The 14127-nt window shown below is 41.1% G+C and overlaps 1 protein-coding gene across 11 annotated transcripts in view; it reads left to right on the top strand.

The window, feature by feature from the left end:
• Positions 1-14127, top strand: part of MAPKAP1 (MAPK associated protein 1) — a 212321-nt gene that overhangs the window by 97718 nt on the left and 100476 nt on the right. For all 11 annotated transcript variants that reach the window (XM_024562109.4, XM_024562110.4, XM_024562112.4 and 8 more), the window contains one exon: positions 6834-7010. In XM_024562109.4, coding sequence (XP_024417877.1) covers positions 6834-7010 — 177 coding nt within the window. The remainder of the gene's footprint in view (positions 1-6833; positions 7011-14127) is intronic.

The raw sequence follows: 14127 nt of genomic DNA, 5'->3' as shown, positions 1-14127 counted from the left end.
AGTAACAGGAGAGAAACTGAGGGTCAGAAAGTTAAGTAACTGGTCAAGAGCATATATTTAGCAAGTAGGAGAGTTGGGATTTGAACCCAAGTCTGACTCCATTTCCCTTGCTCTTACCTACCATGCTATACAAAGAAATGAGCCCCTTCTCATGGTGATAGCACCAGGGATATTATAGCTGTTTGGGATTTTCCTCCCTCCCTTTGTCCCTCCATTTTTTATTTTCAAAATCACATCTTTAGCAAGCATTTACATGTTATCTATACCATCTGGGCCCTGTGCTAGACGCTGGGGATACAAACAGTCAAAAAGTAAAGTTTATGGCCTCAAGATTCAGGCAAGTGAGGATTCAGACACCAAATTACATGGTTTCAGGTTCATTGTCATTGTGTCTTGCTATAATAGTGGACAGCCAGAATGCTGTGGGACGTAGAGAAGAGCTTTTCTAATTCTGCCTGAAGGTGGAGGCCTGGGTCAAGTAGGGGTGGGAGGGATATCAGGGAAGACTTCCCACTAGAAGGGATGCTTGAGCTAAATCTCAAGAGACAGACTAGGAAGAGGGGTGTCTGGCCGAGAGGCCTGAACAGTGATGGGAGCTGGCACTGCGGCCTGACCAGGGCACTGCAGGCAGTAGGGGTGATGGAATGGGAGGAGATGGGGCTGGGAAGCAGGGCAGAGTGTAGTGGAAGGCTTTATGGAAACCAGCGCTTTTAATGGCTCACTTGTTTTTATTCTAAAGGAAAGGTTTTAGGCAGAGGGGTGACAGAATCTCAGCTGTGTTTTTGAAAGATCCCCTGGTAGTGGGGTCGAGGGTGAATGTTTACAGGGTAAATTTGTAATAAACTTAGTGTGTTTCTGAAACCTAGAATTCTGCCAGCTGAATTTGTCTGAAGAATCTCTGTAGTTCAGAGCAATACAAAAGAGGACTTTCCAGAAATGCCAGAAATTATGGAATCTGCAAACAAGGATGTTAAAACAGCTATTATAAATATACCCTATATGTTCAAGATGAAAGAGGGAAACACGAACATAGAGAGGAAAGATGTAGACTTTTTTAAAACCCAGAGGGAACTTCTAGAGATGAACAATACAGTATCTGAAATGGAAACTGTACTAAATGAGATTAACAGCAGATTAGACACTGCAAAAGAAGAAATCAATGATCTTGAAGACATAGCAATAGAAACTATCAAAAAGGGGGCTCAGAACAATATGAAGGTCTTGCTTCCACTTAGAAATTAGTGGGTATTTTCTCCCTAGAACTTTTTTTTACCAGAAAATTTAGACTTACCTATTCCTGTGTGAGGTTGATGTGGCTTGACAAACATTATGATAATTTTTTTTTTTTTTAGGTTTTACTTTCTATTTATGGGGATTTTGTTTAGATAAAAGGAAATCTTCACAGTCTTAAAAATCTTTTCTCTGACTTCAAAGAGATGAACTTCCAAGCTGCAATCCTCAGGAGCTCGCTTTCTCTTGCTAATGCCTGACACACTTTTAACATTGATTCTGTCATCAGAATAAACAGCAAAGCCCAAGTAATGAGAGTTCTGGACATCCGAGAATCATGCACTCATTTATTTTTCATTAAAAAAACAATAAGCATCCATCTGTCTGGACATCACACTTAAGTGTGTTTTGCATTTTCTGAAATGAGTGAATTTTTATGAGGTATAAATTGAACGTGTAAGATCACATCTGATAGAAATCTGGGATGCTTCCTGGAATGCTCCTGAATTTTCATATATGAATTAAGTTCCATTTATGTGTGGGCTACAGGCTTCTGTCTCTTCATAAAAGCCATACTGGTCTTTGAACATAAAGTGAATATTGGGCAATAATTCAATGAAATAAATTTTTCTAATGAAAAATTTTAGACGTATCGGATAGAATATGAATAAGTGCAGTTCAGTTGAATGTATTTATTGAAGCTTTGGTGCTCTATATCTTCAGCCCCGCAAACGGTCTCTTTTTGGCAACAGGCTCCGTTTTACATCAATTCACTGTTCAAACTTCCAGCTCTTTCACAAACTTCATGGTCTGTGAGGGTCTGCTCCTTGCACATCCGTTCAACTCTGAAATTAAGCCTCTTCCTGTGGGTCCAGTTGCCCTATACTTGTTCCTTAGTCTCTTGATCATTCCTCCCTCTCCGGTGTGACTCACAGCCAGGAATTTTAGCTTTCTCTATCTCAAGCTATCTCCCGTGCTTCTGTTGGATAGTTAATTCTGCTTCTATGTATCAGAAGCTTGAGTAGAAGGAAAAATCTTGGCAAAATGAGAATTCTTCATATCAGACACTGTGCAGTGAATTAAGTCATTTAAATCTTACAAGACCTGTATGTAGTGGGGATGGTTATTTTCTCTAATTACAGAAATTGGTAGCAAAAATACCATATTTAGGAATCGGGATGTGGGGGAGGCAGGCCACGCTCGGAGTCTTTAGGACAGGCGATTCTTTCCATGCAGTGGGGTTAGAGGTTTCCCACTCTTCTTTATGCTATTCCATATATCTAAATTTTCTACAAGGAGCATGTATTACCCTTATCAAAAAATAAGTTAAATATTTTATAAAGAGAAATGAAAGTTACACTATTCATCATGCAATATGTGAGAAGTGAAGAAAAAAGTGCTCATTGCCTAAATGTAAATATAACCTTTATAAACTTTTTGGTACCCTTCCTATTAGTCTTTTTATGTGTATATAATTGAACAATTTTACATAGTTGTAATAATCTCAGTGGTTTTTCCTCCATAAAAAAGTGAGATGCCAGTACTCATTCTTACCTTTAACTGAGCCTTCTTCTCTCCTGGTCTTGAATTTCGATCTCTGCCACCTGTGCATTGCCTAGGAAGCCCTATTTGGGTAACAGATATCAGTGAAGCAAGCAAGAAACGCTTATGCCCTGGCTGGCTTGTTTAGAGCCTCACCCCGACATGTTAAGGTTGCAGGTTCGATCTCCAGTCAGGTCACATACCAGAAGCAACCATTGAATGTATAAGTAAGTGGAACACAAATTGATGCCTGTCTGTCTGTCTGTCTCCCTCCCCTCCTCCCCCACCCCTTCCTCTTGCTCTAAAATTAGTTTTTTTTTAATAGAAAAGAAAAAATTACTTATTTTCTCATTAAAACACATTTTTAATAATACCCTTTATGCTTTTTAATAGGTAAGAGTGATTCAGTGTACACATGCACGTATTCATTCATTCAACAAACATTGGTTAAGTTCCTTCTAAATGAGGTTGCAGAGACAGCAGAAGGGTCCTGCTCTTCAGAACATAGATGCATAAATAAGAAGAGGAGCAATGTGATAGTTACATGCAGAAATATTAACCAAGTTCTGTAAGACCACAAAGGAGAATCACTTTTGCAAATGATTATCCTAGGAAAATCAAGGAAAGCTATTCATAGATAAGCAATGGAGCTCAGAGAGATTGGGTCACACAGCTGGTTAATGGTTGAGTTAGCATTAAAACCAGATCTGACTGCAAACCTGCCTTCATTCCGCTGAACTATGTCATAAGGAGGCGCCTGTGTTTTCACTGTTTTCTAAGTTCTAGATGTCTCTATTTGAGGAATTCCTGAGTCAGGGGCACGGCTGCCCATTTTTCTCTCCTCGCTTCAGAATGCCACCAACTTCTGATTTGATCAAAGAGTAATGAAACAGGAGCAAGGAGACCTGAAGTTCTCTAGAACTGGCTTTGCCCCTATTTAACTGGGTGACCGTGGGCATTTTATTCCTCTTTTCTAGGCATCTATTTCCCATCTGTAAAAACAAGCTTCATATAAACCTCTCTAAGCTTCTAATTTTTTATAACAATGTGTTGTGGTTTCCTCCTCCTTTTCTAAGTGTGTAGCATTTCCATAGAAACACACTGGGTGGCTTTGGCAGAGAGCTAGGTGGGGGTCCAGAATGAGGTTTCTTGACTACCTGGGTTTGAATCTCAGCTCTGTTACTTACATGCTGTTTAATTTTGAGCAAAGCATTTAACCTCATTGAGCCTCAGCTTTCTAATTTGTAAAATGGACATAATAAGTGACTAAGCTGATGGGAAGATTCAGTGAGCTAATGTGTCTAAACCACTTGGCACATAGGGCTCAATAAATGTAGCTAATGATACTAATGGTTACTATACTAGTAATTTGGAGTCATGATGCAGTTTTAAAGTCAGAATACCACAGTGGCTTCTTTTATTCATCCTTACTTCTTAAAGACACAAAGGAACCAATGTGTCCATGCACAGAATATGGAATTTTAGTCATTTTCTTCTTACGTGTTTAATTAAGAGATTTTAGAGTTTGGAGCACTATTTGCTGCTAAACCTTAATGATAACCCAGAAAAGACCTCCATTAGTTTTGTCTAATATGAAGCGAATCAGTCATCCTTCTCCTTGCTGTGTCCCCAGTGCTGAGGACAGGTAACAGCCAAGGGCAGGCACTTTGCAAATGTTTCTTGAAAGAATAAATGATTTCACCCTGTGTGTTCAAGAACCGAGGAGAATAAGGGTACTTGCCCGTGAGTCTTTGGCTCTCAGATCTGAGCCTGTGACGTTTGTTGAGTTTGTTTTGAGGGGCTCTGGGAGCATCCCATGGCAATCAGTGCAGAATTCTTCCAATACCATTTGCCCTCGCAACCTCTGCGATGCTGGAGAGTCACAGGCATTCCTCGGGATGATTTACACAGCAGTAAATAATCCGTGCCGCCCATTGCTTGCTGCACCGGGTCTGCCCTGTCCACAGAACCCCGAGGGCCCAGCGGCCCCCAGGCTGGAGCACAGTGGACATGTGAACTGCGGTCACAGGTGTGTGCACGGAGAACGTCACTCAGTTTCACTGTTGCTTTCTCCCTCTGGTGTGCGTCCACAGTTTGTCTTTACGGATTGACATAACTAGCCAAGTTATCTTCCATCTGACTTCGTTGTAGTTGCCATACCATTTATTCGCTTACCTCTGTTCTGTGCTCAGCACTATATCTCATCTCATCTAATCCTGACAACCATACCTGAGTTACATGATTATACGCTTTTTATAGAAGTAGGAGCTGAAACTCAAGGAGATGAAACTTATTTTCTCTGAAACCATGTAGTGCATGAGTGACGGAGCTTAACATTGAACGCAAGTCTTCCTGGGCACAAAGCTCTTCACTAGTACACTGTGACGCTTTCCTCACCTGAGTGGCTTCCTTCTGCTTCTACAGGGTTTTGTGTTTAAGTTAGCAACCCCTTGCAAAGGCCTTTAAGTTTCTCATACCATTCAGAGGTGAATTTTAAATTTCTTAAGAGCATTGCAAACACATGAAATTTATAGTGACAAACATAGCCAGATTACTTTCTTGTTACCCATCCATTTAGCAGATTTACAGCTCCCATTAATTTTAATCTGTCCTTATTACCTGTTTTATATAATAAATATCTCTTAATCATGACAGACTGAGTATAGATCACCTGAAGTAGGCTCTCTCTCAGTAAGCAGAATTGCAGCAAAAGATTTGTGAATTAATTGGGAAAATTGCAAATCAGGTAGCCAGTAAAATAATTCATTGTCACATCCAATCAATAAACTTTGTAAATCATCTCATTTAATTCAAAAAATGATCTATATAGATCAAGCAACCAATTAAACAATTAGCATATACTTTGCAATTAATTAATTTAAGCATCAATCATATAATTAAAACTCTAAATTTAAGCTGCAGAATTTAGAATCCCATTGCCTTGCGACTAGTAGATTCATGCTTAATACTAGCAGATTTGCACTTTCACAGTTCAGCTTTGGAGCAGGGTATCTAAAATGTTTTAAATTGATTTCAGCTTTATTTTTTAAAATATTTTATATTTATTTTTAGAGAGTGAGGGAGAGGGAGGGAGAGAAACATCATTCGGTTGCCTCTTGCATGCCCCCCACCTCACGCCCCCAATTCTTGCATACCCACCTCTCGCATGCCCCCAGCTCTTGGGCACCCACCTGTCACATGCTCCCAACTGGGGACCCAGCCCACAACCTAGGTATGTACCCTGACTGGGAATCAAACTGATGACCTTTCAGCTTTGAATTGTCTTTATGTTGATACAGTTTACCACCCTTTTTCTGCAAATTGACTTTTTACTTCCCCGAAGGAGAAGGAGGTGTGTTGATTCTAAACTGGGAGAGGCTAGAATCTGAGATTACTGGTAAGTGGTTCTAGGGAAGTGAGAAAAGTCCATGGTAGTTGATCAGGAAAAATCAGATCACTTGCTTTACTCTGTTAAGTATCTTTGGTGTTTGGAATCAGATCCTGCCAAGTGAGGCCGATTTTCTTCGGAGAAAGGAGAACTGTATTGATCGTTTTTGGTACCCGAGTACTTCTCCTGAGCTAGAGCAGGTATTTCCTTAATCCTAACATAAATCAAAGTCCACTGATTTCTCCCCACACAATTTTCTCTCCTTTATAAGTTTGTGTATCCCTTTTATGATATTCATTTCATTTACATGTATATTATAGCTAATATAGTGCTTACTTTTACCCCCTCCTATATTGTAAGCTTCCTTGAGGGTTGATACTAAATCTCACCTTTGATCTGAGGGGTTCTGTGTCTTACCTACAGTAGGTGCCCAGGAAGTATTTGTTGGAAGAATGGAGTACAAAGGCTCTTGTTTCACATCAGACCCCCCTTTGCACTGCCATGTGTCTTCTCCTCGTCAGATGAGGTGGGAGTTGGGGGTTCTAACCGTACCTGCAGGCTTCGGGGTGAAGAACAGCAGTACTGCAAGTTTGCTCGCTGCACAGCAGGGCCTCTGGTCGCTGTGTCCCTTTCTCACCATGGTGTTCACTCCCCTTTCTGGTTTTCCTTTCAGTGACAATGTCAATGCCTACTGCCTGCACATTGCTGAGGATGATGGGGAGGTTGACACGGATTTCCCCCCACTGGATTCCAATGAGCCCATTCATAAGTTCGGCTTCAGTACTCTGGCCCTGGTTGAAAAGTATTCATCTCCTGGTCTGACATCCAAAGAGTCACTCTTTGTTCGAATGTGAGTATTGACTGTTACTTACCTCAGTCTCTCACCTCTGCCTCCTGTGTAATTTTGGATTTGATTTTGGTTTTATTCACCAAATGAATATCTGGTGCCTGGAGAGTCCACAAGTAATGATGACTTCCAGAGAGATGTGCAGACAACACTCGCGTTGGGTTTCGTGCCTCTGCACCTGCGTTCGATACAGAGGCTTCGTGGTAGCAAACCAGGTAGATCTCTGAACGTCCTCTCCAGGAGCCAGGCCTGTGGACGTATTGGAGCGCTTCGGAGTCTGCAAAGCAAAACTTCTCTTCGAGGAATCCAAACAAAATGAAAATGGGCACCACAGCCACTTCTCTCTTGTGGCTTAACATACTTCTTTTTCTCTCCAGCTTTGTTCAGATCCAATGTGATTTTTCCTCTCGGTTGCCTTCCTTTACACTGAGCAGAAGATTTTTAACCTTGCCTGTGCCTTTGGCAGTCTGGTAAAGCATATAAAAGTCTTCTCAGGAAAGTGTTTATAAATGCAGAAAGTAAAATTCACAAGACTACAAAAGAATTTGTTGTATATAAAGTTGCCAAATTATTAAGCAAATTGCGATAGAGTAATACGTACAGCTGTAGTAACACATTGAATAATACATTGAATTGAAGGCCCAGTGGCAGGTCTGACTGTGACTCCTGAAATGTGGTGTCAGAGGAGTGACTGAGTGTAAGTGGTGTTGGAGACTTCTGCTCCGACTGGAATGTGCTGTCGTCACATCTGTGATTTCTGTTCATGACAAGTCCCCAGCACTGCTCATACTCCTGTGATTTGTTGACTGTAATTCAAGGAAATTCTAAATATCAGAAGTTAGTGAAAATAAAAATGTAGTTTTTGTCCATCCAAATGTACAGAGCACCGGAGTTTTTCCACCAGTCCCCATTGTTGGGGGACATGGGCAGTGTTTTCTCAGCGCAGCTGCAGCTTTCCTAACCAAGGTGGCGGCAGTCCCTCTCTGCCATCTCCTGGGAACAATAGCGGTCCCTTTGGCACCCCCTGCTGTTAGTAACCAGCAAGTTCACTATCCAAAAGAGGTTGCTTTAGAGGACTTTTCTACCTGTCTCTTTAAAACATACTGCCTTTGTTGCAGATTTTTACCAAAAATAGGATTATGCTACCTATGATATATGAGTATTTTGAGTCTTTCCACCCTTGAGCAAAAAATGAATACCTGCATGCGTGTGGAGCTGGGGTGACTCCTCAAGCTTTAATAATTGCTGTTGTATTTCTACTATGAAGTCATGGTTGCTCTATATAACAGCAAACATGTTCCCCCTTACATTTCAGAGGCACTAAAACAATAACTTAAAAGAATGTTTGAATTCCTCTGTCCTAACATAACTACTTTCATTTTTGTATAATCATTTCTCATGTGTATGTATACAAAGTTTCAGTTTTATCATATATATAGTGTTATTTTTAATTAACATTATATAAAAATATTTTGGTATCTGTTCTTAATCCCTACATCTTACATTTATTATGTGCCAAGGATCTGGACAGAGACAGCCCCTGTGCCCATGGAATTGATGCTGTGGAGGGGAGGTGGCTGTCCAGCAGACCGTTAGAATGCAGTGAGCACTAAACCAGGAAAACGTGTGGTGCGCTGGATGCCCATCATAGGTGTTTGGATTGTTTTCTCGTTTGGCTTTTAAGAAGTGCTTCTAGGATAGTCTTTGTCTGTATCCATTGTATTTCATTGAATAATTTCCTTTGGATAATTTTTTGTTAGTAGGATTATTGGTCAGAATAGAAACATCTTTAGACTCGCGTTGTATCGACATGTAGCCTTCTGAAAGATGCACCAGTTTACAGTGTTACCAGTAGAATTCACAGAGCCCTCTGCTCAGTCTGACAATCACAAGGTGTCACTGGAAGGTTTTTCTTTTTAAAAGACTGTATACAGTGGTATTTCAGTAGTTTCTACTTGCATTTGCATTATCTATTATAAGGGATTACATAAAAGAACTGTTCTCGTTAGCACATAATTTTTACACACAGATGTTAACATGTGATCGTAGCAGTCTTTTCAACTGAAAGTCCTTTTTAAAACAATAGCTTTTAAATCAATGATTTTCAATAGAGTGAGGTTGGGGGTGGAATGGATACACCTCTCCCAGGAGAAGTGTCTCGATGTGAACCCCACCTTCCAGGGAACAGGGGAGGAGGAGGGAGGAGGGAGAAAGGCAGACAGTAACAATAACTGCTTTAAACTTAATACTCTTTTTCCCCCCCGAATTACTCCCATCGCTGCACTCCCACTCTCAAACACACATACCCCAGTCAATACTTCTCTATTTTAAAGTTAAGAGATTTTATTCGACATGTCTGGAGTGTTTCTGAAAACACAAGGTAAAGTAGAATCTTGATATGTGAGGGTTTAGAACAAAAATGTCACTAAATTTTCTGGTTTTTCTATTTCTCAGTTGTCTGAGGAAATAGTACAGGCTACTGACCATTTGTCCTATGTCTATTTTCTTAGTTCAGCAACTTCCCATTCACCTTGCTGGTCTATATTCTAAGATAGAAATTTCTTTCCTGCAAATGCAGGACAGAGCAGACCTTCAGGAATCTCCAAGGATGTGTCCCAAGTTTCAGAGAGTGAAGTGCCAGCAAAATAAGTGAAGCTGTCATTCCTTCTCTTCCTTTCCTCCTTTCCTTGTTGCATCTTTCTCCGAGTGGAGAATGAGCAGGAAGTGGCTGGGAAGACACTAAACTGAACCAGGAAGAGAGAGCTAGATTTGACAATAGGAAGTGAATTCCTATTTACTAAGGGCCAACTGTGTATATGTTATTTCATTTAATCTGAAAATATAATCCAGTTTTTATTTATTTTATTATTCTTTTTATCCTCACCCAAGAACATTTTTTCATTACTTTTAGACTGAGAGGAAGGAAGAGAAAGGTTGATATGAGAGAAACATCAATCAGTTGTCTCCCATACACACCTGGACCGGGGATCATACACACGCAGACTGGGAACTGAGCCTGCAGCCCAGGCATGTGCCCTGGCTGGGAGTCAAACCCGCAACCTTTCAGTTATGAAACAACGTTCCAACCAGCTGAGCCACACCAGCTAGGGCAGCCCAGTTTTTATTATGACCATTTTGGAGACATGAAGATTGAGGCTGAGTATTGCTCTCCGGCTTAGATTTGAACTTATGCCTGATTTCAAGCATCCTGCTGAGAGCTGGGACAGGGAATCTAGTGTTGGTCTAGTCTTGCAAGTAAATCCTACTATCTTAAAGCCAACATTCAGCCCCTACTACAGTGTAATCCGTAAAAGCATGGTGGCCTCTGGAGCAAGACGGCTTGGGTGCCAGTCCTGGCCTTACCTCACTAGTGTGTGATCTTGGATGAATTACTTCACTTTTGTATGGCTCAGTTACATGAGGGTAATAATAATGCCTCCTGCAAGGAGCTGTTGTGAGAGTTAAATGAGTCAACAGATGTAAAAGCGCTTAGAACAGTGCCTGACCTGTGTCAGCATTGGCTAAGTGTTTGCTGCAGGTACTGTTATTACTAGTAAACATTCTTCGAGGGCAAGAACTGGATCACCTGTGTCCCACAACACCCAGCACAGCTTCGTTACTCTAGTAGGTATGCCACAGACATTTCTTGAGTGGGTAACCGAATAGATTTCTTTGCTGCTTCTCCATTTTTCTTTCCCCTGTACTTTCTGTTTTCTATCAGGGGAAGGGCAGAATCTGGGCGGACATTGCTCAGAGAAGGCCGAATTGGAATGGCTTTTGCTGAACGTGGGCAGGAGTGGGTGTTGGAGATGTGCAGACTTTCCAGTCTCTCCTCCTATGGGCAGATATCCTTTAAAGTAGCAGCCAGGCCATGAACTCCTTCAAGACAGGGAGGGCACAATCTTAATTATTTGTGCATCCTAAACACCTTCAGTTCAGGGCTTCGTAAGCAGGAATGAAGGAATCTGAACGTGTCTGGGCTGCTAGGAGGGCCCTTGACCAAGTTTTTTTGTCCCACCTCACTTTCTGAGCCCACTTCACCTTTTTTAATTTTGCAGCCTGCTCCTGCCTTTTGAAAACTATGAAGCCTCTGGTTGCCTTCTGGCTTTCTGAGGCCCTCACCTGCACCCAACAGGACGTTCCCCTGGACCATCTTTCCCTACTCCAAATGAGGCAGCACAGGCTTTGAATTTAGGCTAATCTGGGTTCAAGTTTCAGCTTCACTAGTGACTTGCTACATGACCTGTAGTCTCAGATTCTTCATTTATAAAATGGGGATAGTAGTAACTACCTCATGGAATTGTTGTCAGGATTTTTTTTAAACATTAGTAACATATAGATCTCTGTTAAAGGAAAATTAATTCTCCTGAAGTCTCAGTGCTTGCTCAAATTTTATTATGTTACTTACATAAATGCAAATGTAAAATTCTAGCTATAAATTCATGTCTTTTGCAACCTAAACAAAATTACAAGTTAAATGGAGTTAGAACTATAACAATAATAAAATACAAGTTAACAACTTTAGTGCAACAGATGATGTTTTGCTGAAATTAAATCACTGGTGTTGGGTTTAATGGGTGTTAAAAGTTTTACTTGTCAACTTGAGCCTTTGGTTTTCGGGCAAACATCAGACTACTATATTATTGTTTATCCTTTTAAATAATGCAATGTATCTTTTAACTGCTTGTTCATTATTTTAATGGGCCAATTGATTTAGAGTACATCCTCCCCAAGTTTTAAATGTTCTTAACTGTAAAAGTAAAGAACATTTCTCTGGGATGACGAATTTCTTCCAATTTGCCCAGAACTTTGCCTGTTTCAAAATGGAAAGTCCCACAAGAGCACCCCCTCAGTCCCAGGGAGCCAGGATGACCCATCACCCTGCTTTCTGATGTGAGCTGATCTGTGCTTAGGTTGGCTCTCTGCCTGTTGATACCTGAGCACAGGGCGATGTGGGCACTGCAGAGCATGACGTATTCAGGCCTGTTCTTCTCTGTTTAGAGATCCAAGAGCCTTGTGCCCATTTCTCCATCACTTTGCTCTATTCAGCCAACTTTGCACGCAACTTGCAGTGATGTCATTTGGCCCTTCGTAAGTCTGTTGGCGACATTAAATAAGTCTACAGCTGGAACATGCAACCCCCAAAGCTTACCAGTTTGATCCCACAGGTTGGCAAGCTTTTCTCTAGAGGACCAGATAAATATTTTAGGGGCCATACAGTCTCTGTCACCCGGCTCTGCCATAGTAACATGGAAGTAGCCACGCACAATACATAAATGAACGGGCATGGGCCACATTTGTCCATCCTGGCTTATCCCAGCTTCTTGTTCATATCTGTCTGATGAGGCTTAGGTGGCTCTCCTGGGTGTTTCTCCTCAAAGCGATGACTCAGGGTTCCTCCAGTTGGGCGGAAATGGGAAGATGGGAAACTGGGAGTCTACATCTACATCTGTATCTATCACTTATGTCTAAGTCACTGTGTATGCAGTTGACCTTTGACCAGTGCAGGGGTTAGAGGCACCAACCCCTGTGCAGTCAAAAGCCTACACATAACTTTTGACGCCCCCAAAACTTACCTGTTGGTAGCCTACTGTCGACGGAGGCCTTACCAATAACATAAACGGTCAGTCAACACACAGTGTATGTCACGTGTATTATATACTGTATCCTTACACTAAAGTAAGCCAGAAGAAAATGTTAAGAAAATCATAAGGAAAATTCATTTATAGTACTGTACCTATTTATTTTAAAAAAAACCACATATTAGTGGACCTTGCAGTTCAAAACTGTGTTGTTCAAGGGTTTAGCTATGTGAATTTCATTGAACTAAATATATGTCATTGCACTACATTAAAAGCAGAATTTTTCATTTCCAAAACTTAGAGAGTCTGTGAATTCATCTGTTAACTCCGGAGGCCCTTGAACCTCAGGTAGGAAATGTTGCTACGAGGAAATTAGCTTAGAGCCTGGTGTGTAGGAAATATTACACAGTTGCTATTTTTGTTGTTTCTGTCAGAGATTTATCAGTCTGAATAATTCACACTGAGGTGTGTATGGGGTTTAACCTTTCTTTGTTATTACACAATTAATACATGTCTTTTATAGAAGAATTTAATAATAGAGCTATTTTTCTTTATGTAGAAGGAAATTTAAAACTCCTCTTTGTTTGATCATGCAAAGATGACTTATTATAGAATTATTTGCATTTAAAGGTGCTAGTTAACCTAATGGATTCCTAATTGGAAAGGTGTTCTGTGGAAAGAACATGGGGCTGGGTGCCTTTTGATGGTCTTACTGAGTCAGGGCTAGACCAGCCTTCCCCTCCTGGGCCCTTGGGCCCAGGAAACCCCTGGAAATAGAGTTGTTTGGGGAAAGAGAATGGATTACTCTTAACTACTTGCAAATTAGGAGCCCGTTAATGGAACCTGCCTGCCTCCTTTACTCATCCGCAAGTGGATTCTAAGATATCCTTTGTTCTTGATTGATTTTGGACAGAGCAAATTTAAGAGGCCCTAAATTGCTGACTCTAGGGAAGAAAAGTCAAAACCAATGAAATGAACAGAGTCCCCCTAGATCAGAAGTCAGAGCAATTAAACTGCCCTCCTAGATACGTGTTTTACTTAAAATGTTTAATATATCAGGTGGACATGGGAAAGGAACTGCTCTGACCAAGACTGTAGAGCAGACAGAGTCCAGTTAGGGTTTTGCTCTTTGGGAAGGGAGCAGTGGGATAGACAGACAGTGGAAGGTCTTATACCAGAAGCTGGGTAGCCTCGCTTGGGCAGTGTGGCCCAGAGGGTTCCCAGAGACAGCCGTGGCTTCTGTTGGCTCTGCATTAAAGGGAAAGCTTAGGTGCTTTTTAAGGAGGAATGCCCTAGATTCATTGCTCTTTCCTGTATGAAGGCTTTTCAAAAGGGTCAGTAGTTTTAGCATACACCCCAAGTGACCAGACCTTTATGAAAGGATATCGTTAGTTTGAAGCCCCTCCTACTCTTGTGTGATAGTGCCTTATGGTCTGGAGAGGACAAAAGAAAAGAAAAGAACAAGAGCATTTTTGCACACTCACACAGTTTAGTGCGCCTATTAGCCATTATCTCATTTATTCCTTATAAGCAATTCA

Source organism: Desmodus rotundus, chromosome 1, assembly GCF_022682495.2.
Source record: "Desmodus rotundus isolate HL8 chromosome 1, HLdesRot8A.1, whole genome shotgun sequence".
NCBI lineage: Eukaryota > Metazoa > Chordata > Mammalia > Chiroptera > Phyllostomidae > Desmodus > Desmodus rotundus.
Note: the sequence above shows the minus strand (reverse complement) of the source record. Positions and strands in the feature narration are given on the sequence as shown.